This window comes from Pungitius pungitius, chromosome 2 (assembly GCF_949316345.1).
Source record: "Pungitius pungitius chromosome 2, fPunPun2.1, whole genome shotgun sequence".
NCBI lineage: Eukaryota > Metazoa > Chordata > Actinopteri > Perciformes > Gasterosteidae > Pungitius > Pungitius pungitius.
Window position 1 is genome coordinate 3,277,460 of NC_084901.1, and position 24,879 is coordinate 3,302,338.

Consider the following 24,879-nt stretch of genomic DNA (forward strand, 5'->3'; position numbering starts at 1 on the left):
TTCACATGAAGCAAAAATAGCATTTCAGATTCAGATTACAGAATTAGTTCATGGCATTACTAATAAGACGATGTTTGAGGTGGAGGGGATTCATTTTAAGAATCATGAGACAGTTTTTGTCTCTGTCTCTAAAAAGGCTCAAGCCTGAAAATGTGTCATTAAAATATCCTTGAGATACTATCACATGCAGAAGCAAGCTTATCTTACACTACCACTTTAGTTGGTACCAACACGCGCCTCAGTTACTTTAATGTTTTTATGTGACATGAATAGCCTCTGTACAAAAAATATTTTTAAAACTTTTGGATTATTAGGCTTTAGTACCAGACAGACACCCACAAGAGGACTATTTAAGAATATACATCACTAAAGCACAATTTCACTTAAAATGACAGGGATCTATCCCTGGAGTGTAAGAGACATCACACTAAACCTCATTTTTGCTGAAGGCCCTTTTAAGTGTCTCTAGGGGCCCCTGCAAGGCCCCATTCTTCATAACGGGAACCAGTGCACAGGGGGCCGCAGGATAAAGTAACCAGAAAAACTTTTCGAGGGATGTGACGTCAGACAGCCTCGCCTCTCCCTTAGTTTGCATGATCAAGCTCGCAAGTCTCAGGTTTTGCAAGGGCGGAAGTTATGAGTGAAAAATAAAGTAGGGGTTTTTTTGGGGGGGGGGGGGGGGGGGGTAAATTAAGTGTTATATTTAGGCTATATATGTTTTTGTCATTGTAGCTCTTAGTATATAAAACGATCAGACATATCTTCCATGACCTTGCAAAGGTATAGAATATGCATACATCCTTCAACGATGTGGCCATTGAACAATATAGAAATATTCCTTTGCAAAAAAGTGAAACCAGACAGAACCATGATTATGTATGTGGTTTGTCTTTAATTATATACTATTTTCCTAGATTTGGGTCACTGATGCTTTCATTTGTGTTTGGCATATTCATATACTGCTGCCAGTCGGGGTGTCTCTAAATAAATATGTTCTTGTTCTACGATTCTAGTGTTTATCGTAACCAATGCATTAAGTGAGGTTACATATGCTGCGTAAAAGCCCAATCTGCAAATTAACTTGTAACCAACTAGCGGTCGAAACAGTTGCACAACCTAAAAGGTAAAACATCGCAAGTGACGTTCTCCTGTTCTTATTTTGAAAATATTGACCGGATGCTGCGTAACGCACTGCGGCTAACTGACGGTTCGCGTCTGTCAGTCGGTCGATTCTGCTGCTCCTGCTGAGCAGAAATTAACGGACGAAAAAGAATCGGAAATTGACACGGGCCACGAAAATTGAACTCTTCAATTGAACATAAGCCGTCCCCGGGAACAAACCGGCGCCAGGTGAGCTGAAACGAAGAACTTTATGTTGTACATTAGAACTTTTCTACCAAAGGGGTCTCGGCTAATTCGCCCACATTTGAAGCTAACGTTTGAGGGCTAACGTTAAAGTTAACGTTACCTCCCCGACGGGAGGAGGATGGGACTAAGTTGTATTGTATTTAACGTTAGTGAAAGCTATTGTTAAATGAGCACTTCGGGGGTCTTTACGTGTGAATCAAATGTCAAGATACGACTTTAACATCTGTGCCGCTGTTACCGCAGTAACTTGGTTATCTCAAACTATCGAAAGTCCCAAAGACTTTAACGTTAACCGTTTAGCCGTTAGCGGTTAAATTAAGCTAGCGCCGTCCGGTCACCGTAAGCTCGCCACTGTCATGGTTACGGAGCCGGTTTCATCCGCGTGACCCTCAAACATGTTGCCCCAGACGTGTAACTTTTCGCAGGGGGGGGGCTACAGGGCGGGGCGGGCTTTTTCGCAAGTGAAGATAACCCCTCTGGTCGATGTCATATCATTCTGCACGCTGTGCACACGCCATTACACAATAGTGCGATATCCTATTACAGTGAACACTGGCGACGTTGGCCTGAAAATGGATTGTCATGCATCAAGACGGTGCCTGGTGACAGCAAGTAAAACTAATATACAAGTGTGGTTTTTTTTTTTTTTTTTTTGAGGAGTAGTGTTGTCAATGTAAAGCAGTAGTGAAAGCTATCTGGTTCCTTTTTTTTGAGGGGAGGTGTTGTGGGGGGGTGTTGTGGGGGGGGGGGTCCGTGTGAGCTGATTTATTCTGTCACAGCACCCGGCTAAACTTAGAGTGGGTGACCCAATTTAGGCTGAAGCCTCTGCTCTCCATTTAGAGGGATCTAGTGAGTTTGTATGTGTGAACATCAACTAAGACGCAGAAAGAAACTTAATCACACAGGTCCGACTCCCAAAAATAACTGAATCTGCTGTTATAGCTTAAACTTATTAGCAAGTTTTCAAAAATTATTTTTCAAATGAAAATCACTGTTTTGGACACATTTTCTCATTCAATACAATGAGAAAGTGTGTCCAAACTATGACTGGTACTGCATATAATATCAATTATTTAAAATATCTATCTAACCTAATATATTTTGGGAGTGATTGTCAGACAAACCAAGATATTTAAAGACGTCCCTGTGGGTTCTGGCAAATTCTAATGACCAATATTATGGCATTTGTTTAAAAAAAAGTATCAGCAAATGCGTTGATAATGAAAACATCTGTTTCGTCAGTTAGTTCTTCAGTTTCCCTCATTCACAAGTTTGGTCATTGTAAATACAGTAAAGCTGTTTGAAATGGTTTGCTTCTTTGGGAGAAAACGGCTAATGTGCACACACACACACACACACACACACACACACACACATTGAACACAACACCATAAAAGGTTACAGGGCGAGCAGATGACATTTGTCCATGTAGCTTTCCTGAAACGACTGTCGCTTTAAATGCATCACATGAGACTCTGAGAGCAGGACGGGGGCTTCCTCAGGAAAAATTTGCCCGTCGCTGACGGCAGGATCTCCCCTTCCATGTCATGTAATACTGCATTTCCCTCTATTATGTTCCTCTCCGCACTGCTGGCCTGTCCATTGGAAAGCGCCTGAAAGTGTGGAACAAATACCATTGTTCTTCCCCGACCATGCACCAAGATTTTTCCTTTTTGAGCAGCCTGACTGGTCCGTTATGACGAGGCGTACAATTGACCTGGTGTCGGCGTGCCGACGGCTTCATTGTCAGCGCTCTCTATAAAAGCTGGAGGGAGTCGTCGAGACGCTCCAAACATTCGAAAGGCCGCACTCCTGTTGTATCAGCCGTCCCGTGCAGCTGTTGAGCTCACATGAGGAAGGAGGGCAGAGGTGAATGACTGACGGGGAAAGAAAACTCAAGGTTGTGACCCATGATTGTCATGGAAACTTATGACCTTCACGCTTGTGAAGAGAGAAGCAAAGGAATGGTTGTATCCCCTTTTCTTCCACAGCCCACTTGGGATTTAGCGACGTCCTGCTGGGAAACTGCAATATTGAAGGGATAGACCAGCTCAGCTGCTCGCCTTGCCTTTGAGGTACTGCAGTTGTTTTATGCAACCAAGGAAGGAAATGGAAACCAAAAAAAGCACTCCTGCTTAGAGACGCAATTTTCCTGTGGTTGAGGCATTGGTAAAGTATAGCACCAGAGTAGTTGTTAAGCACGCTGGTCATGTAATCTTCCTTCAATCTGTGATTGGTTGGTGTACTGATGATTGTGAGTTGAGTGTCTTCTTTTGGTAAATCATTGCAAACAGTATGTCTCTGGGTTGTGAGGAATGCTGGTTGGACCTCTGGTTGAGGAAGACGTTAAGCTCAAATGTCCAAAACAAGTTGTGAAGTGCCAACTTATTAAGTAAATGCTGTGTTTACATTACTAACGTTATCCATGAGCGACTTATAATATATAACTAAATGGACTACTCATTTATATAAATATAAGTTGCGAATGTCTTTATGCAAATGGCCACAATTGAAGACACAAACAAAGTAAATGGGTAACATTCTTCAGTTTACACTGTCACCTGGACAGTGTAAATTTTTTTCCTGATGGAAGTGTTTTGTCATTCTCATTTAGACAAAACCTGTAAGCAGTGTTGCTTCTGGTTTACGTTATCATCATGGAGACAAGCCTAAATTTAACACAGTATCCATAACTCCAACATAACTCCACTTACTGTGCACACTGCACGGCGGAGGCTGATTAAGAGGCGGAACAAACGGTTGAGATTGTGTGACATTATTCTGCCGATGTCCTTGCTATTTTGTTGATAAGAGTAAACCACCTAAAAAAAACACGACCTCCAACATCTTATGAGTCAAATGTGCTAAAACTATACTAGAATTCAAAGGAGTCTGTTGTCAGTCTGTGACATAATACCCCTCATTTGTCAGGTATGATCTGCCTGTCAGTCGTGTGTGTGTGTGTGTGTGTGTGTGTGTGTGTGCGCTCTCACCTCTGCTGTCCGTTGTTTCCACGGTTTTGGTGGGATGACCCCCAGAGCACTCTGAGAAACATAAACTCATAGTCTAGAATATCCTCATGCACACACACGCACACATACACACACACAGGGTGTATTGTGGTTGCATCTTCTTCATCCATCTCCAATGTTCCCTGCCTCACGTTGGTTTGCAAAAGGTCGTTGGCCTCTCACGTTGATTTCAAACCGCATAGTACAGGAAGCTTACATATGCTTTTAATAACACAGTGGAGCCTCAGCTGGTCACATGGAGCCTTCGCTCTGAATCATTGCTGAAGAACTAATAAACCACTCTTAATAAACTCTTTGTTAACCGTACTTCGACTTTAAAGCGGCGAAGTCGGCCTCCTTGCAAATGTGTGAAGTGAGTTAAAGGAGTCGGTAGCCGGTCTAAGCATGGGCGCGTTGAGGAATGCATTCGTTCACTTCTATCTTAAGGCTCTTGTCGACAACCAAATTCCAGCAGGCTCAGTACATCTCCTTATCAGACCTCAGAGAATATCATTGTTGTGTTTGATTGCGTAATCTGTAAGCCTTTAATCTAAGAGCCCCAGTTCAACTTTCTGCCGCCTCGATGAAATCATGCATGTGTTTTGCGGTGGTGGTTGGCAGCACACAGTCTGGTATTTTCAGTGTTCTCCCATGGCCTGATAGATTAACTGGACTTCAGACCTGGCCTTAGTCAACAGCATTGTTTACGGTTGTGGGTCAAGCTGCGTTCAATTGTTTAACACATTCCCCACGACCTGCATATCCATGGGTCTCCAGACGGGGGTTCCTGTTTGCTGTTGATTACCTCAGGCCTGGGGGGAAAAAATGCATTTCTAGGGATTTGGAGTCATTTTCCATATAGATCATAAGTGTGTCGTTGATTGTATATTTTTGCCTGTAAAGCCACTTGATTGAACAGAAAACAAACATGAATCTCAAAGGACGATGAAACCTAATGGGGGGGGGGGGGTGTTTGTGCTTTGCAGCGTTTGACAACATGTTGAGAGTAGGTATTTGTGCCTCGATCTAAGTGTCCAGCATAGATTGGTGAAGGAAGAATGTGGACAGCTGGTGGGGAAATGCCAGAGGGACAAGACGACAAGACTCCTGGACGGCTGACAAATAGGCTCCTGTGTTTTTTCATTAGTGCATTAATATTGTCATGAATGCCTTGAGCAATCTGAAGCAGCACAAAACTCTGGACTCACTCTGCGTGCGTGAGAGTGAGAAACAACACGAAGGACAAAATGTTTTCAAGTAGAGCTGGTTGATCCACCAATAAAGTAGGAATAATATGATAAACACAATATTAACAGTATTATTCATTACAGCACTTGAACAACCTGCTGAAATTATTATGAAAAATGTTAGAAAATAGTGGGAAAAAGGCCAGGGCAATGTCTTTCTAAAATTCCGCTGTCATACAGTACACCTTAATGTAGAGGGATAAACAATATATTAAAAATATCTAACTGCGATTATTTGGACAATGATTTGCAATTTTAGAGGTAATGTTTACATTCCAGTGGGATTCATTTTGCTTGGATCTGTACCAGACAGTGGCTGCAAATTAAATGTTTTATAATTTGCTTATTGTTTTCATGGTAACTTGGATGCTTTTCTCTATAAAAACTGACATATTCTTGTGAGTGTGTGTATTTAGCTGTTTGACCTGATTGCAAACTACAAACGCATTAAAGCGAGGATTGTTCCCAAGCTAGCAGTGACCACAATGCTACCCTCTGTCCATGTCCTGCCCTGCAGCGCATGGGTCACTGACCACTGGCCAACACACACACACCAGCCACCATCCTCATCGGCTCAACTGGAACAAGCCGAGCACGGGATCTGCAACTAATGGTTATTATCAAGTAATGTATTCTGTGATTCTTCAAGCACTGCATTGCTCATTTTATCAGAGACTCAGGAGCACCACTCTTAAATTCAAATCTTTCCCCCTCATAAAAGTTGTTGTAATCGTCTTAGAAGTGTAATTGAAATTAAAGGCGGGTAAAAGTAAAATCCCATCTCGAGTCGTCACCCGAGATGCATTTCAGACGAGTTCTGATGCTGGAAATCCACTGCAGCTGTCTCAGCTGTGTGCAATCACACTGAATATATATATATATATGAAAGAGAACGAGGAGATGGAGAGGAAGAGGACGGATGGGAGGAATAAAGAGAGCCTGTTGAGTTTAAAGTGATGACTGTGAGGAGAGACGAGGGGGGAGAGGAGAGTAACAGAGGACGGTCTGTGGTCCCCGTCTGAAGCAAACGGAAGCTTCCCACTGTGAGCTTCTTGACAGTTTATTTTTCTATGTTCAGAATCACACACACACATTTATAGTCCAGCTTAGAAACCCACCTGCTGCTTAGATTATCAAAGCAGGGCACACACTTTAACTTCCATTTCCTTGTGTGTTACTCCTCTGAAGCGTTTCTTGTCTTATGCACCATATTATTCGCCCTGGTAGCAATGTTTGAGGAATGTTATTATGACTCTGATATCGACTTGGTGGTGTTCTTCGGATGTTGTTTCGTAGACGGAACAAGTGCATGAGTTATTCAAACATTCCTCTTTTCTGTATGTATTTAATCATTCAATGGTCTCTAATATTGGCTCATTCCGTGCTTTGTTTGAGAAACAATGTTTGTGATTGCTTGAATCATCTTGTGTAATAGTAGGCCTTTGTAACAATAAACAAGAGGTGGTTTTAATAACTCATAAAATGAATCCTTTTGTTCTCCTGTGTCTTTGCAGGCCCTTCTCACGGAGTGTTACTAAGGGCAGCAGCAATGTCGGGCTCCTACGATGAATCCATGATCGATGTCTCCAGTGATAGTTTCTGGGAGGTGAGACACATTCATCAATTTACACTTTCTGCCCCTAAATACAGAGAACAAAAAATAACCCTTCTGTATTGAAGGGTCTGTTTTTAGATGTATAACTGCGAAGCTGCACTGTAAGACTATTATGTTCCACAACATGTTCCAGCTCCCTTTCAACCATCTTCCTATTTTCTGTCAATTGCTGGTTTTCAGGTCGGCAACTACAAACGATCAGTGAAACGGGTGGATGATGGCAGTCGGCTGTGTAATGATCTGATGAACTGTCTTCATGAGCGGGCGCGTATTGAAAAGTCCTACGCTCAGCAGCTGACAGAGTGGGGAAAGCGCTGGCGGCAACTCATAGAAAAGGGTAGAAATATATTTTAAAAACTCAAGCTTCATATTTGTATTTAGCAGTTATCATTTTCAGAATCCAGCAGGAAAGCGTCCCTGTGCCTGTAGTTACATTTGTATTAAGATATGAATGCATTGGCATCTTGGACGCTGACTGGTGCGTAACTCTTCCCTCAGGCCCTCAGTACGGCACGTTGGAGCGGGCGTGGTCAGCTCTGTGCACGGAGGCGGAGAAGGTGAGCGACCTCCACATGGAGGTGAAATCGGCCCTGATGGGAGAAGACTACGAGAAGCTGAAGAACTGGCAGAGAGACTCGTACCACAAACAGATGATCGGCGGCTACAAAGAGACCAAAGAGGCCGAGGACGGCTTCCGCAAGGCCCAGAAACCCTGGGCAAAGAAACTCAAAGAGGTGTGTGTATGTGTGTATTATAATAGAGGAATATTTCAATGTAATTCCCACCAAATGTGTTTTCATCTGTAAACAGCCAAGCAGTTTACACAAGTCGCTGATTACAGTCATGACTGTTTACATGATTACACCTCGCTGACTATTGTGTCCCCATCCATGACTACCTGCTCACAAAACCACAACAGCAGCAACACAGTTGCACCCTCTCGATGTTGACTTTAGAATCTAGTCAAACGTTGGCCGCCGTGGGCCAAGGTGGCGGCCGGTAAGTGTATCCTGTGAGGGGAGGAAACACTGAGGGATCGCAGTAGTTCAGAATCGGGTCAATGCATTTCCTTCTGCCGCTTTCATATTAGACGCCCGTCTATTCCGCGCTGCACACATTCCTTTCTGTTGTGTGCGCGATGTCGACAGAAAGGGCGGCGACATCCTGGCCTTGTCATTGAGCAGCGACAGAACAATACAGTTTGGTGGCCCTCGCTGTTTTTATTGATTGACCAGACGGAGGGGCAGACAGGGGAGGGCGGTGGTGCAAGTGGGTGAAGGGCAGAGAGGGAATTGGGCTAATTAACTGGTTCAGATAATGGGATGCTGGCATGGGCAGTAAGTCGATGGTAGAGACATCCATTCTAAACGGGATGCAGTATTTAACTCATCGTCCGCCTGGGTTTTATTGGGTTGACACACAAATGTCGACGCTCAAATCAGGCAGACCGGTTTCTCTCTGCCAATAACGCTCTCTGGGTTTACCCTTCCTTAGTTCCTTTGCTGGAACCTTAAGAGAATGGCGCTGTGACCTGTACATTCCTTTTTTCTTCAATCTGCAGATGGAAACAATGAAGAAGTCTTACCACTCTGCCTGTAAAGAAGAGAAGCTGGCAGCCAGCAGGGAGACCAACAGCAAACTGGAGAACAACAACCCCGATGCCCAAAAGAAGCTCCAGGAGAAGGTGGAGAAGTGTCAGCAGGAGGTGCAGAAGGTAGGGCTACTTTTTGGAACCAGTCGTGGTTGAATGTCAAAAATGTGTTGTTTTCTTTCAGAAGGTATGGCTCAGTATCCTTCCATCAAACTCTATAGTTAATGTCCTCTTACGGCTGCCTTATACTAGACTGGCAGAGTTAAACTCAATCTCAGATTGTAGCTGAGACAGAGGTTTTGGATGTTTAATTTATAACTCGAGTAAAACCACAGTGCTAAAAGAATACCAACACTCCTGGGAGTCATCAAGCATTCATCTTTTTGTGATGTTCAAATCGTGATCTTATTCCTCCCTTTCTCCCAGACAAAAGAACGCTATCAGAAATCCCTGGAGGAACTCGACAAGTTGACCCCTCAGTACATGGAGAACATGGAGCAGGTGTTTGAGCAGTGGCAGCAGTTTGAAGACACACGAATCTGCTTCTTCAGAGAGCTGCTGCTGGAGGTTAAACAGCACCTGGATCTCTCAACCAATCACAGGTCAGCCACGGGACAGTCCCATCAGTCGCTGTTCTCCAATCATTCAACGTCTGAATACATAAACAAAGCTGTGAGAGATGCTTCTCACCAAGAAGGAAAATCGGTCTCCATAGATTCCAGACAATCTACCAGACGCTGGAGGACACGGTCTCTGCTGTTGATGCTGAGGACGACCTGAAGTGGTTCCGGTCCAATCACGGGCCCGGCATGCCGATGAACTGGCCCCAGTTCGAGGTATGTTCCAATCTCTTGATTTTCACAAAGATGAGAGCAGGAGGAACCTTAAAGGAAGGTTTGATAGAGAAATGGAGGAGAACCATCCTCTCTGAACATTTTAATGTGACTGTGACACTGGTCGCTCACTTTTTTCAGTACTACAGAAGGATCCTTAAAAACATTGTTTAATAAAATAGGGATCAATTAATTATAGTCCTTACATTCCTTGGAAGGCTATTCTCAAACAATCCTGTAAAGAGAGCAGTGGAAATGGACTCGTACATTCTTTTGAAAACACGGTTTTGCAATGGCTTCTGACGACATTATAAGCAGCCAAAGCCTGAGTTGAGTCCAAATGTCATTTCTGTCATTGAACTGAGCTGTTCGGCACCAGGGTGGGAAGTATATCTCAGCAGCCAGTTGCAATGCGGACATTTTCTTTATGGCATCTCCCCAACAGGAGGTGAAATCAGAACAAGAGGAAGCTTAATGTGCTTGCATTACTACAATGTATTGTTCATTTGAGTGCTACTGCATGCACAGCTATTGGAACCAAGCCCTTTTCCCACTGCTGTTTTTCTTTCTGAGTGAAGCTTGGTTTTAGAAGGCTTCCCTACCTTTTTTGGTAGAAAGGTATTGTCTGTGACGTGATGCGTGCACACACACAATAAAATTAAAAAAAAAGAGTGACATAACCGGTTAGACGGCTCCAACGGAGTAGATACGGCAAACGTTCCACAACCAACTGACTCTTTAGTACGTGTCGTTTGTGAGAGAAGCAATCCCTGAAATCATTTCACAAACTAACGTGTCTGCAGATGAAGGTTTACACCCCACACCTTAAGGATTAGACTGTTGTCCACATTAACCCTTTTCCCACGCCTGCCTCCCTTTCCTCTCGTCTGACAGAATGTGGACTGCTCCCATCCTCGCTCCTTTAGAAGAAGGTCCATTGTAGTGAGTTTTTTTTTTCCAAGCACTAATCGGGAGAATCTTTCTTTTTTTTTTTTTTTTTTTCTAACAACACGCTCCTTAATCCTTCTGTCTATCTGTGTGTTTGAGGTGGTTTTGTCTCCATCCAATGTGACAGTATTTAAAGACCCAGATGCAGACACAACAATGCAGTCTGCAGCATTGTCCCTACCAAAGTATGTTGTCATATCCTCCTCTGTTCCCTTCACCTCATAACTACAGGAAGTTTACACACGTTCTCCTGGATGTCACATTTTAGCTCAGCCATTGAACTCTGACCCGTCTGTGGCTCATCCAGTCATCATTCTGTCCATGTGAACCTTGCAGTACGTCCCACGATGCCATCGTGGCTCAGCAATGTCACAGATGTTTCAGGGAACATGAGCCAGACAGGAAGACCTCGGATCTGAGGTTTCAGAAAGCTTGATGAATGGGAGGTCACACCCGCTCCAACAGGAGAGTGACATCACGCAGACATGTGTTTATCCTGGAAAGTTCTGCGAACTAGTGGGGGGGAAAAAATCAACTGCGTGTGTATTAATAATGCGTTGCTCTCCCTGGTTATTTTCTGGTGGAGGGGAGACTCCTCGGTGCTGTGTTTCTTTCAACAGGTGATGGATTCTGTCCGTGGTTGTGCCTCTCATCTTATCAGTTCTACACTGTGCTGTATAAACACTCATCACACATGCACAGTTTCACAATCCTAAGTCCTGGGAAATGTTTTGCTGTGTAGAAGTGTGTGTGTGTATATACAGTGCTGTTTCTCATGCCTGTGACCACCACTTTCTCTCTCTTTAACTCTTGGCCTCTTCCACTGTAATTCTTGAGTCTAATGTGTGTCTGTTTGTGTGTGTCTCTGTGTACCAGGACTGGTCCATAGACCTGAACCGAACCCTCAGCAAACGAGAAAAGAAAAAGCCATCCGAGGGCGTCACACTGACCGGCATCAGTCAAACTGCGCCAGACCAGCATGTTCCGCCCGTCAAGACCAGCAGCAGGTAGATATTTCATCAGATATTTCTGTCTCCAACAAACACGCAGTTGAATGAACAGATTTTCATGACGCTCGCTCACAAACACACACACACACACACACACAAGCACCTTCCCTTACTCTCTGTCTGCCTCATCCAAACTCTCCACATCAGAGGTAATCCACCGCACCACACATGGTGTCTTCCTCGTAAGGAATGCTCGTAAAACGTTGCGTTAAGGAAACTTTGGGAGTGACGTCCATGTGTACAGACGTTTCTGTGGCAACCGTCAACAGTTTGTTGGGAAAGAATCTGTCCCTGCGAGACTCGAGTCGGCTGGTACATAGCTGAAAGCGAGCCAAAAAAGTAATGTGGAAACACATCACACACACCGACACCCTTATGGCACGAATGTCACAGGGAGTTCAGGAAAAAAACACCTGCACCTGGATTTTGAAAGTTTGATTAAAGTATTAAAAAGAAGTTCAGTGAAATATAATGTTTTCATAGGAGGAAAAAGAGCAGGAAGAGTTCTTTCCAAAGAATATGCAGAGCCTAGAGCCCACTGCAGATTGGCAGTTTTTAATAGCATGATATAATCTCTTTAAAACGAGATAACATAAGAACTCCGTCGTCCCTCCAGGGAAATTTGTCCCTGATGTTGTGTCAACCGCACCAAGGACATAAAAGCAGTTTATAGAAACGGCAACAAACATCCGATTAGATAATAAAAAGCTTCTCCTGCATCCAACACGGCCGCGTAAAACGCAAATAAGCTTTGCACAGACGAGTGGCTCGAAGTGTTAAAGACTTTCCTGTCCTGTGTTTTGGCGACCGTCCTCTTGTTTGGACCCCGGTAGGAAGTAATGTGTGTGCAGAGTTCACGGGAGCACTGAGGAGCGTGTAGAGGAGTCAACTGAGGGAATGTCAGGCACGGGAAGCATTTGACCCCTGAACTTGGGCCCTGTTGAGCGACCCTCCCCCATCCAGCATTTACATGAACTTCCTTCATCGTGTGTGTGTGTGTGTGTGTGTGTGTGTGTGTGTGTGTGTGTGTGTGTGTGTGTGTGTGTGTGTGTGTGTGTGTGTGTGTGTGTGTGTGTGTGTGTGTGTGTGTGTGTGTGTGTGTGTGTGTGTGTGTGTGTGTGTGTGTGTGTGTGTGTGACTGGTGGGTTTTGTTCACGCACAACGTCTGGGTATCGTTCTAAAGTCACAAAGCACTGAGGGTCAAACGCAGGCTCCTCTTGATTATAAGTAGCTGCTGTAGTTTTTTCATAGTCTAAAGATCAATTAATGTGAATTTAACACGTTATTATTGACTGGAACCAGCCACATTCCGCCGGACTCCCAGTCGAGCTTTGTTTGGTGTAACATTTCCTCGGGCTCAGCACATAGAGCGCGGCCCGACTATGCAAACAAAGGCGTTCACGTCTCTCCGCCCTCACACTCTCCCTCGGGCCACAGCGGTTCACGGTCCGGTAGCTCGGTAAACAGGGAGCAGCAACACTCTGGTGTTTCCTCCGACGCAGGTGGAGGGCCGTTGAAAGGTTTCCTCCTCGATGCGGACAAAAGAGGGAAGTAAACCGCCGTCATGTGGCTTCTTGAGAAAGATTTAGCACCCAGGCAAACCGCAGCTCTCCTGTCGAGTGTTTGTGTGCGTTATGCGTCGCTGACAAAGTGTCTTCTCGATGTTTTGTACGGCTTTGCCGTAATTATGCGGCCCCTCAAGTCGGGACGAGTCGAGCTGTCGTCGAGCCGTCTTCTGCTTTGTGTTTTAGTCTCAAACACGGTGGTTTAGTTGACTGATGTTTCCCAGGTTCATTATGACGTAGAAAAACAATAATTACCGGCTCGTCTATCCAGAGAAACGAAGCACTCGTTAGCCGGGTCTGCTAACACGTACATTTAAGTCTATCACCCGGTTGTGCGTGTGTGTGTGTGTGTGTGTGTCACAGGTGTGTCTTCCAGTCTGTCTGTGTGTGTGTGTGTGTGTGTGTGCGATGCAACAACCGATCTCTCACTTTGTCCTATGCTGTCAGCCTGAATGTGCCCACTAACACGGCGCCAGTGGGCTCAAACCCCTTTGGCGATGGAGAAGAAGAAGAACAGGAGGAGGAGGAGCAGCAGCAGCAGGAGGAGGAGGAGGAGACGACGGCCGTGGAGCAGCCGACCACAGTCAACCACATCAGTGTGAAAAAAGAGGAAATAAAAACGTTGGTGAACAGAGGGGAAACACGCCGCCCCCTCCTCTCTTTCGTTTCTATCTTTGTGTCGTGGATCGCCGATCGAGCCATTTTTTCGTCTTTACTCAGACGGTCCTTTACTTTCTTCCTCCACGTGCTTCTCTCCTCCCTCAGGTGGCAGTTTGTTGTGTTGCTCTGCATGGTCGCTGGCACACAAAGTCCAAGTGCGTCTGTCCCTCACTTCTCATTGGATGTCAAGCGCATAACAATTGCCAAATACTGTATATACGTGCTGGTGTGTGTTTATTTGTTTTCATAACTCTGTCGAAGCCGAGTTCTTTTTGGTGTTTAGGTGGCTCCCTCTGTTGGCCGTTCAGGTTAAACTCCAATCATGCATTCACTCCACTGATTAGTCTTGCTTGGTCTTGTGTTGCCGTGTTTTTCTCACTTGAAGCTGTCGATCTTAAAAGTGGCATCAAAGTGTCGTTGTCATGCTGCCTGAACCAAACGCTTGCTTTGTAGCATTGATGGCAAAAGTCAGGATGATTTTATCACATAGGAGGATGTTTTCAGGATGAATCACAAAGCTGGATTTTTTGCTGCACTTTTGGTTCACTTTGTTATTTTTCATTTCTCCCCTTTTTTTCTAACTTTTAAATTTTGGCCCCTGCTTATATCTGGCATGCTGGATCATCCCGCTGACGCGTGCGGCCCTGAGAAGAACACGTAAAAGCCTGTTTTCTAAGTGGCCTCTTTTGTGCGTCCGTCCAGTGCGAGCAGCATGGAGAAGACTACTGAATGGTCCGACGAAGACACGGGCGGTAACCCGTTCTCCTCCAACGGCGACGGGAACCCGTTCGAAGACGAGCCGGCTCCCTCGGCCGTATCTGTGGCTGTCAGAGCGCTCTATGACTACGATGGGCAGGAGCAGGACGAGCTGACCTTCAACGCAGGTACGTGGCTGCGTTAAGAGACCTCAAAAAGGTCTGTCGCATCTCTGTAGGTTTTTCTTTTTCGCGATACAGATACTCATCCTTTTCTCCTCTTCCTTTCACCAGGGGAGGAATTAACCAAAATCGGAGAAGAAGACGATCAGGGTTGGTGCAAAGGCCGGCTTAAGAGTGGACAGACGGGCCTCTACCCTGCCAACTATGTGGAAGACATCCAGTAATACATAAATAAATGTGAAGAAAGAGAAAAGTGGTTTGTTGGGAATCGACAGTGCGTCTGGATACCAGGTCTCTTCGGCCTTATTTTGAACCCTTTAGGTCTTCTCCTGTCTGTGAAGACGGGACCGGTGTCGGAGAGAAGCGGCAGATTGTTAAAGGACCGCGTGACCACGTGTTGCTTTTCATAGATCGACAGGCTTAAAATGGAAGTTAGCAACAAGAATCCACACGATTCCAAGCCGTGAAGATCACACAGAAGAATTGCTGTCACTGTATGAACTGTTGTGTTACTTAGAATCCCATTCATGCTGTTACAAAAATAATAGCCTTTCAAGTATATATATTAGATACAAATAAATGTATGTGTGAATTCATGTATATTGTGTAAACAAAACACTGGGACGGCACTCTGACAAATCGTCTTGCGATGTTACATGCAGCCTTAATATGCGAGCCACTCTGGATTGTTTAAGAGAGAGGACCTTTTTTTATAACATAGTTATTGATTCTAGGTTTGAACCCATTTCCGCCCGCTTGAATCCAGTCCATAACTGTTAATTGTCTTTCTTTGACAAAGTAGGCCCTTTTATAGATCAGTGAGACAGGTTTTTAAAATGTGTGCTTATATTGTTCATTCCTTTCAGGGTTATGGATCTTCCATTCAGTTCATTGACCGTTCAAGTCATAAGGAATAATCAAATCAATTGGGGATTGATACTGATGTTGTTTTTATTGAGTTCAAGGTGGGTTTGTTCCGGTAGTCATTGCAATTGAATGTACATTCACTGATTGTATTTTTTCAATTTGGATTGTTCAGTTTTGCAGATGTTAGTTTTTTGTCCTTTGTACTGATCCATTAACCCCCTGAACAAACTGTTTTCAAGCTCCACACACACAAAAAACTCGTCATCCAACACTGAAAGTTTTTCACAAACGTCTATCCCACTTGAATCTCTATGTTGTAACTTCAAGCTCACTTCAAGCTAAAATGTAAAGCTATTAGTATTTTAGTGGGGGGGGGGATATATTACAACCTATTGCAATAAACCACGGCAGAGTATGGTATTACATACACGCATGTAAATAGCCTGGATGAAAAATAGAACAATTTAAGCATTGATATCACATATGTTGTTTGAAATTGATTGTTAATTTATGATGCCACAAGTGCTTTTGTTCTACTCCTCTGTGACTCAGAATCTGTTTGTATGGAAATTATATTTTATGGCAAATATCCCTTTAATCTGTAACTATGCTATATTTGTAAATAGAATTATTTTCTCCCGTCAAAGAGGGGCATATTCATTGAATTATTCAGCAAGTGTGTGAATAATTGTTAATTTTCCCTTAGGAGCTTTGATAAGAATGGATCTACCTGATTTAATTATCTGATTACATATGTTTTGATTAGCTTGTGTTTTTGCAGAGACGAACTGGAGGCTTTTCACTTGCAGCCTCTAAATTAATTTCCCAGTGCATTGAGGAAGTCATTGAAAAAAAAGGCTATTTGATGCCTTTAACTGCAGCAGAAGAGGAAGATGAATTGTTATTAATGTTGAGAAAAAATACATTTGCTATGTTTTCAGGTATGCTGACGTCATAACGCAGTGACAGCTGTAATTGCACAGTAAGGTTTGTAAATGTTGTCCCACAACATAATAAATGAATTTATTGGAAAAAAATATATTTTGCCTTGAGTCCTGATATTTCTATTCTTTAACTTTCAACTTATGTGGACATTTTACTCTATGCAAAAGATGTTAAAAATGCTTCATATTTGTGTGTGTGTGCTAATGAAGACAAATAAAGTTCAAATTTGAACAGATTTCAATTCCCACCAGTTGTATGGATTCGTTTTTATGTTTTGGATGGATTTTTTGTACGTCAATTATTTTGAGGATAAATTCATGTTCTAACTCGTGAATGATTTTATGTTTAACACCTTACATATTTTGACAATGAGTATTACCAACGAATTTTATATTCATTGAAGTATATAAAATATATATGCATACATATAAATACACTCACCAGCCACTTTATTAGGTACCCCATGCTAGTAACGGGTTGGACCCCCTTTTGCCTTCAGAACTGCCTCAATTCTTCGTGGCATAGATTCAACAAGGTGCTGGAAGCATTCCTCAGGGAGTTTGGTCCATATTGACATGATGGCATCACACAGTTGCCGCAGATTTGTCGGCTGCACATCCATGATGCGAATCTCCCGTTCCACCACATCCCAAAGATGCTCTATTGGATTGAGATCTGGTGATTGTGGTGGCCATTTGAGTACAGCGAACTCATTGTCATGTTCAAGAAACCAGTCTGAGATGATTCCAGCTTTATGACATGGCGCTTTATCCTGCTGAAAGTAGCCATCAGAAGTTGGGTAAATTGTGGTCATAAAGGGATGGACATGGTCAGCAACAATACTCAGGTAGGCTGTGGCGTTGCAACGATGCTCAATTGGTACCAAGGGGCCCAAAGAGTGCCAAGAAAATATTCCCCACACCATGACACCACCACCACCAGCCTGAACCGTTGATACAAGGCAGGATGGATCCATGCTTTCATGTTGTAGACGCCAAATTCTGACCCTACCATCCGAATGTCGCAGCAGAAATCGAGACTCATCAGACCAGGCAATGTTTTTCCAATCTTCTATTGTCCAATTTCGATGAGCTTGTGCAAATTGTAGCCTCAGTTTCCTGTTCTTAGCTGAAAGGAGTGGCACCCGGTGTGGTCTTCTGCTGCTGTAGCCCATCTGCCTCAAAGTTCGACGTACTGTGCGTTCAGAGATGCTCTTATGCCCACCTTGGTTGTAACGGGTGGTTATTTGAGTCACTGTTGCCCTTCTATCAGCTCGAACCAGTCTGGCCATTCTCCTCTGACCTCTGGCATCAACAAGGCATTTCCGCCCACAGAACTGCCGCTCACTGGATGTTTTTTCTTTTTCGGACCATTCTCTGTAAACCCTAGAGATGGTTGTGCGTGAAAATCCCAGTAGATTAGCAGTTTCTGAAATACTCAGACCAGCCCTTCTGGCACCAACAATCATGCCACGTTCAAAGTCACTCAAATCACCTTTCTTCCCCATACTGATGCTCGGTTTGTACTGCAGGAGATTGTCTTGACAATGTCTACATGCCGAAATGCACTGAGTTGCCGCCATGTGATTGGCTGCTTAGAAATTCAGTGTTAACGAGCAGTTGGACAGGTGTACCTAATAAAGTGGCCGGTGAGTGTATATTACAATGACAACAAGTGACTTTACTTTTAAGACAATCAGTAAATATTCTTCATACTTACTCAACAACTGTGAAAATACGATTTTAGCGTCGAATGCAGAGCTAAACTACATTACCCAGAAGCCCTTGCTACCACAACATAACCACGTGTACTTTTTGATCCAATCCGCTGCTCGGCCGCGATGTTGCCCTATTGACGTGTCGTATTTGGTTATCATTGAGGAAAACACAGGTCTGCTTTTCACGCTTCGGAGCCAGTCTCTCTGACCGTCAGTTTCTCCCGACAGGTGGAACAATGTCGGAGCCCAGCAAGCCGGATATCGCCGCTATCTTCAAGCGACTCCGCGGGGTTCCCACGAACAAGGTGAGGGATCCGCCCGTAGCGGACGGTTTGCTCTCCGTAGACGAGGAAGTTGAACCGCGCCGTCTGACACGTCGCACTTCGACGAACGCCAAAGCTAACGTCAGTTAACAGCTAACAGCTAGCCGTTCCTCGCGTCAACGCCATTTAACCGAACCATCTTTTGAGGCGTGAACCCCGTGAACCCCGCTAACATCCGACTTAACGTTTAATTTGACGTCACCACATGTTAACGTTAGCCTAGCTAGCTGACGTTACATTTTGACAGCTGGCTAGCTGGGTTTGTTTAGGCTTGTTGTTTTTTTTAAGCCTTTCGTCCGCGTGACAGCGTGATAACGCAGTGCATACATCCTGAAGTATACTCCCATTGGAAGTGTGTTTGTTTTTCCCCCTTTTCGTTAAGAGTTAACGTTCATTTAATCGCGCAATCCGAACCCTCTTGGCCAACAGCTGTTAGAAAGCGCCGCCAGCGACGTGCACTTCAGACCCTCCGCGGTTACAAACACCCTCCACGTTGTTGTCCTACTTCGTGGACTTTAAACGTGTGATCCGAACACGGCGAGTGAGTTTAATCATGACCTCAGTGTTTCTCGTTCCTCCCTGAAGGCTTGCTTTGACTGCTCGGCCAAGAACCCCAGTTGGGCCAGCATCACCTATGGTGTATTCTTGTGCATAGACTGCTCTGGGACCCACAGGTCTCTCGGGGTGCACCTGACCTTTATCAGGTAAGTCGGGAGCTATTCAAGAAGTGTGCTTTTCAGAAATGAAAAGGAAAGGGTTTCAAGTATTTAGCAGGAAATACCAAAGGGGGTAGATTGCATCACATCTGTATTAACTCTGTGCATCCAGTAGTTGGAGGTGATGGGACAAAAAGACAGGAAACATTTGTTCTGTATTTGTTTTTAAGATGAGATCCGGGGTCATCCAGTGTCAACAAAGAAAAAGTGTGCTCAGGGGCGTTACTTTGTAGAGCCTAGAAGAGTATAACAAAGACACCGTATTTAAGTCTAGACTCCACCAGCCGCCAATAGGAAGAAGCCAACCCTGGAGCAATGTGCACCCTGTGCTTTAACTTAGAAAATGGTCGTCTAGAGCTACATGCGGGCAGAGTTGTCCAAGAAAATAGTTTTTTAATGAATTAAACAATCGGATGATGAAATAAACAAAAACAATAGAGTATAAAAATGGAGCTTGAGAGGCTGTTTGTCCCTCGCCTGACATCGTTGTGTTACACAGGTCCACTGAGCTGGATTCCAACTGGTCGTGGTTTCAGCTGAGATGTATGCAAGTGGGAGGCAATTCCAACGCGGTAGGTACCCGAAAAGGCAGCATATGACGACACTCATTTCAATGCCAGCATTGCATTATTCAGGTTCCTTATCTAAGTTCATTGCATCAAATTGCGCATATCTATATATATATATATATATATCTGCAGATTGCATTTTTCAACCAACACGGATGCACAACCAACGCCGCCAATACCAAGTACAACAGCAGGGCCGCTAAGCTGTACAGGGAGAAGATAAAGAGCTTAGCCACGCATGCGACCAAAAGCCATGGCACTGAGGTAAGGCAGACGTGTTTGTGTCTCAAGGCATCCTGCGCTCGCAGTTTGATCCACTGAGCGGAATGAAGCCAGGATGGAGAGATTAGATTAAACAAAGTATGACTTTTTGTGTAGTTCCTCTTTGCTTATCACGCTTTGCACAGCGTGGACTGTGTCTTTAAGTGCACGCATAGCCGCATCAGTTCTACTGCTCTTCTTCTGTCCAGTTGTGGCTTGACAGTCAGGCTCCTCTCTCCCCGACATCACCAGACGACAAGCAGTTGGATTTCTTCAGTCTGCATTCTCAGGTATGCAAGTGGGCCTCGCTTTAGACAGGATTCTATCCAGGTCGTGAAGGGGGATTTTAATTCTCTTCCCCCCATGTGTCTCTTTTAATGCCCAGACTTTTCCTGACAATTTGAACATGCCCAAATGTCATCTCATCACCGCTACGTCTGAGAAGCCCGTAACCCCGGAAACAGAGGAAGACAGTAACGGTATTTACCTCAAACGTTGTTGTGTTTGTGTCAATCCATTGATTTGGCTCATCACTTCTATACGAAACCTCTTTAGGTAATCAAGACGAGGGTCCCAGTGTGGACATGCTGAGTGCTTTTCCACAAGCAAATCCAGGTCGGTTTATATTACACACTTTTTAACTTTTGTGTCTGAATTGTAGCTGAACTGTAGAAGATGTAACTCTACTTTCCTTTTGCTTTGACCCCCTCCAGATTCCTCCGGACTTTTTAAGAAGAAGCCAACTGCCACCAAGAAAACAGTACGTACTCCGAGTAGCTTTTTTTGGTTGGACAGTCGTAAGCATGTTTGCTTTAAGTGACATCGTGTCTGCCTCCAGCTGGCCTCTAAGAAGGGGGGTCTTGGCGCACAAAAGGTCAGCAGCAAGAGCTTCTCAGAGCTGGAGAAGAAGGCCCAAGCTGCCGACAAGCTCCGAGAGAACCACGAGAGCGCCGGCGCTGCCAAGAACTACAAAGCCGAGGAATCCATGTGGGTTCCCGCTTGTCATTTGCACTGGAGCCATTTTCTTCCCCCCCCCCCTCCGGTTTGTCATCCCTTAAACTCCTCCCCCTTCTTCCCTCTCAGCTCTCCGTCCCTGCGGCTGGCCTGCAAAGACTTTGAGCAGCAGAGGAAAATGGAGGAGAAGAAGATGAAGGGACTGGAGGGGAATAAGAAAGTGCAATCTGAGAGACTGGGGATGGGCATGGGCATGAGGAGGTATGATGATGATGATGATGAGACCTGTGGTCCTGTCGCTGATATCGCTCTACTTGAACATCCATGAACATGTGTGGTGGCCTCATCGTGACGCTGCCGTCTTGTCTCTCCGCTGCGGCAGTGGAGTGTCTCACTCCGTGACGTCGGACATGCACATGATCCAGCAGGAGAGTCCGATGGGAAACAAGAGCTCCAAAGCCCGGCGCTTCATCGGCGACGACGAGGACCAGGGCTCCTTCAGCGCCAAGTGCGATGAACATTATTGATAATACTCCTGTTATGAACGTTCACCACATTCGTTTTGAGTACGAGTTTTAAATTGGATTTTAGAGAGTGGTTCTCACTCACTCTTCTGACGTTGTTCGATCCTCTTTTCTTTAGGGTCTTGTCCCGCTTCGAGGATAAAACGGAAACCTCGGATACTTTCTCCTCGAGGTGGGACGACCGCGGCGAGGAAGACGGCTGGATGAAGGAGAGCAAGAAACCAGAGCCGGACTTCTTCATGACCTCCACTATAACATCACTCAACGACAGGTGGGATGTTGTGTGTGTGTGTATAAAATATATATATACATACAGCCGTTATTTCTGCTATTTCCAAAAATGTTAAAGGTTAATTTGTAATAATTTGTTTGTTGTTAGACCGACGGGCAGAAGAAAACCAGAAGCCGTCCCAGACACAGGAGAAGCTCAGAAGAAGTATGGAAGCGATGTGAAATCCATCTCTTCTGACACGTTCTTTGGAAACCGAGATAACTCTGAGGTACAGAAGACATGCTTCCTTCCTGCTGTTCTGTAGTCAATATTGTGTTGAATGTTTTATTGAAATTCTGTCATTCGTACATAAAGTATCGTATTTTGCATCTAAAAGATGACTGAGCCTTGAAGAGTAATGCGAGTACATTTCTTCTCTTCTAGTACGAGGCCAAAACGCGCCTGGAGAGATATTCTGGGAGCTCCTCTATAAGTTCAGCGGACCTTTTCGACGATCCAAAGAAACCAGCCAGTAAGTCACTGCCTTTACTCGGGTCGAGGTCACTCATAATAATCCCTTCTCGCACCATGTGACGGAACACGACCATAAACCGCAAGCGATCGCCCTCGTCCCGTGAACGTCGATGTTTTCCGTGCATTTCCGCAGCGAGCTCGTACCGTCTGACCAACGTGCTGCCCAGCGCCCCCGACATGTCGCAGCTCAAGCTGGGCGTCCGCTCGGTGGCGGGGAGGCTCTCCGTCATGGCCAGCGGCGTGGTGACCTCCATTCAGGTCGGTTCGGGGCTCTCTCCTTCCTCCTTGAATCTAGGCCGCGGAAACGCTCCGTCTCGAGTTCTAACCGTGGTGGTTCCTTCATTTCCAGGATCACTACAGCACCTGAGTCGCACCCGAGTGGAGCCTCGCGCCGACGCTCGTCCTCGTTTTGGGCGGAGTCGGACGAGTTGACCAGCGGAGCGGTGGTCGGGCCCTGCTGGGAGATGAAGAAGAGCGAAGGCCTCCACCCTGTATGCATCTACATCTAGTTTTCTATTAGATAATGTATATACACAACAGTTGTTTGAATCAAGAGGATCAAGCACAAAATATTTTCTGCGGAAGTAATGTTCCCCCCCCCCCCCCCCCCGCGGGCATCTGGACGGGAGAGCTGTGTACAGTTCAGGTATTAAGAAAATTTAATTTGCAATTTATTGCTTCATTGACTTTGAGGTCGTGGGATTTAAAATATTTTGAAGTATCATATGTAGCACAGGGTTTGTTATTTTTTGTTTTTTTGAAGGAAGGATTTGAGTTTTGATTTCTTTAGTTGACGAGGTATTTGGAAAAAGAAAAAGAAGTGGAGGAAATTGTTTTAAATTAGTCGACGTACTCTCGCTCGTCACAGGCGCTCTGTTTTGTGCGGTTTTGCACCTTCCCGAGGGTTTGAAAGTGTCCTTTCTGTCCCCGAAGTGCACTTATATTTGCTCGTCAACAGACAGGACCAAAACCTGACTAGGAGGCCGTGGGGGACCAGATATATATATATATATTCTTTATTCAGGCATTGTATCGGTTATATAAACTGAAATTAGCCTTATTAGCACCCGAAGCTTCGTTACTTTGCTAATTGTTAATATAAAAGGACAAAATGGCTCAGTTTAAAGGAAAAGTTTGACTTTTTTATTTTTATGGAATGTTACCTTCTCATCTGATCCTATCATTCGAGCAATCTGCTTTAGAGCATCGGAATGAGCCACAGGAAGCGGGTCAGTTAAACTCAGCAGGGTTTTTTTTTGGTCTCAGTCCTGCCGCTTAAACACTTACAGATGTTGTAATTGATGATGGGGTCAACAGTGTAACCCTTAGATTCATGGATTTTGAGATTTGAACTTGTAGATCTTTTTTTTTTTATGGTATTTGGGTTTCCGTGTGTGCTGTGTCTTTACTTAAAATGTAATGGCACACACTCACAGCAACACATCTGTTTTGTTTTTGCTGTAACATACTGCCAAGGGTCATATGTGTGATTCTGAGCTGGTATCTGGGTGTGATTTTTGGATCTGACATTTAAATGAAATTGAAAAACCCATCTGTTAATGGCCCTACTGTGTAGTTTGTTTTCAAGTTGTTGAATATGGAACACTAAAAGTGAAAGTCGTAGATCCTTCAATGACCAAATATTCATCACACTATGCCTTAGTCCAAAGATCTCTGATTAACGTGCCCTCATATTGTCGCATTGCTATATTGTGGAGAAACAAGCGGTAATTGTTTTGCACATTATTTGTTTGGAAATTGCATGTGGCAGCTTTTGCTCGAAAGTACTGTATTAGACTTTTCCGTCCGTATTAGACTTCTAATTTTTGTTCTTTAATATTGTTTATCCTCTGCCGTTTGATATTATCAAACGTTACGTAGCTTGAGCAAGTTGCATGACCCTTGTAGTGAATAGACGCTGACACATCCTGAATACAAAAAGCTCAGGCTGCTGGGCCCTATGATGGTTGAGTGACAGAATTGTTCAATAAAACTGCACAGCACTGCTGCTTGCAATGCTGTCCAAGGCTTTGAATCACCATTTATAGAACCTACAGAGAATCGAGTTTTGACATATTTTGACACTCAACATGTAAGTAAGATTTTTTTTGAAACATGGCAAATAAATGGCTTGTGCCGAAGCTCGTGTTCCTGGTCATTTTGTGGCGACACCTCAGACACATCAAAAGCACATTTTTAATTCTCATGTTCTGTCCTTCCAACAGTCTTAACCCAAACAAAGTAATCAATCTAATTGATTGATTGTTTCTACTTGGAAGATGTTATTAATCCAGCACCTTCAGGACAACCGCTGGCAGTCGCTTACGTGGCTGGCTGAGGCGTTCAGGGGGCTCAGCGTGCTGTCGGAAGAATGAGTATTATGATCAAACTCAGTTTAAAGTTTAACAAAAAGACTTAACGATTAAGGCACTTGGAAAAAAACATTATTTTGTTTTGAGCTAAAAGAAAAAACATCCAAACAATGGCTACACATGTCCGTTTTTTTTAATTTGACAATTCTGTCAATATTAC

General features: G+C 44.4%; 2 protein-coding genes across 9 annotated transcripts; both read left to right on the forward strand.

The window, feature by feature from the left end:
* The first annotated feature begins 1,180 nt into the window (after positions 1 to 1,180).
* Positions 1,181 to 16,785, forward strand: pacsin2 (protein kinase C and casein kinase substrate in neurons 2). 8 transcript variants are annotated; one of them, XM_037460243.2, is made up of 13 exons: positions 1,181 to 1,350; positions 6,144 to 6,239; positions 7,141 to 7,232; positions 7,422 to 7,578; positions 7,740 to 7,975; positions 8,803 to 8,955; positions 9,259 to 9,434; positions 9,548 to 9,668; positions 10,560 to 10,607; positions 11,490 to 11,620; positions 13,636 to 13,809; positions 14,551 to 14,732; positions 14,838 to 16,785. In XM_037460243.2, the coding sequence occupies exons 3-13, from the start codon at positions 7,176 to 7,178 to the stop codon at positions 14,948 to 14,950; spliced, it is 1,548 nt and encodes a 515-aa protein (XP_037316140.2). In that variant the 5' UTR covers positions 1,181 to 1,350; positions 6,144 to 6,239; positions 7,141 to 7,175; the 3' UTR covers positions 14,951 to 16,785. The 8 variants fall into 8 exon arrangements, with proteins under 8 accessions (XP_037316140.2, XP_037316139.2, XP_062415777.1 ...); XM_037460242.2 differs by lacking the exon at positions 6,144 to 6,239; XM_062559793.1 differs by lacking the exons at positions 1,181 to 1,350; positions 6,144 to 6,239 and adding an exon at positions 1,979 to 1,997.
* A 1,603-nt stretch (positions 16,786 to 18,388) lies between these two features.
* arfgap3 (ADP-ribosylation factor GTPase activating protein 3) lies at positions 18,389 to 24,488 on the forward strand. Its single transcript, XM_037460250.2, has 16 exons — positions 18,389 to 18,560; positions 19,164 to 19,282; positions 19,794 to 19,866; positions 19,996 to 20,127; positions 20,334 to 20,414; positions 20,510 to 20,603; positions 20,680 to 20,739; positions 20,838 to 20,884; positions 20,963 to 21,111; positions 21,208 to 21,339; positions 21,461 to 21,586; positions 21,721 to 21,873; positions 21,982 to 22,102; positions 22,258 to 22,345; positions 22,481 to 22,605; positions 22,697 to 24,488. The coding sequence occupies exons 1-16, from the start codon at positions 18,492 to 18,494 to the stop codon at positions 22,712 to 22,714; spliced, it is 1,587 nt and encodes a 528-aa protein (XP_037316147.2). The 5' UTR covers positions 18,389 to 18,491; the 3' UTR covers positions 22,715 to 24,488.
* Positions 24,489 to 24,879: the final 391 nt, after the last annotated feature.

What these genes read in the sequence shown, in the direction of transcription:
- pacsin2 (XM_062559769.1), top strand. An exon ending in GTCAGCAGGAGGTGCAGAAG is followed by an intron (nt 8,956 to 9,258) that starts GTAGGGCTACTT and finishes CCTTTCTCCCAG; the next exon opens with ACAAAAGAACGCTATCAGAA. An exon ending in TGAACTGGCCCCAGTTCGAG is followed by an intron (nt 9,669 to 10,559) that starts GTATGTTCCAAT and finishes CTCGTCTGACAG; the next exon opens with AATGTGGACTGCTCCCATCC.
- arfgap3 (XM_037460250.2), top strand. Translation starts at nt 18,492, where the DNA reads ATGTCGGAGCCCAGCAAGCCGGATATCGCCGCTATCTTCAAGCGACTC. An exon ending in TTTTCCACAAGCAAATCCAG is followed by an intron (nt 20,740 to 20,837) that starts GTCGGTTTATAT and finishes GACCCCCTCCAG; the next exon opens with ATTCCTCCGGACTTTTTAAG. An exon ending in ATAACATCACTCAACGACAG is followed by an intron (nt 21,874 to 21,981) that starts GTGGGATGTTGT and finishes GTTTGTTGTTAG; the next exon opens with ACCGACGGGCAGAAGAAAAC.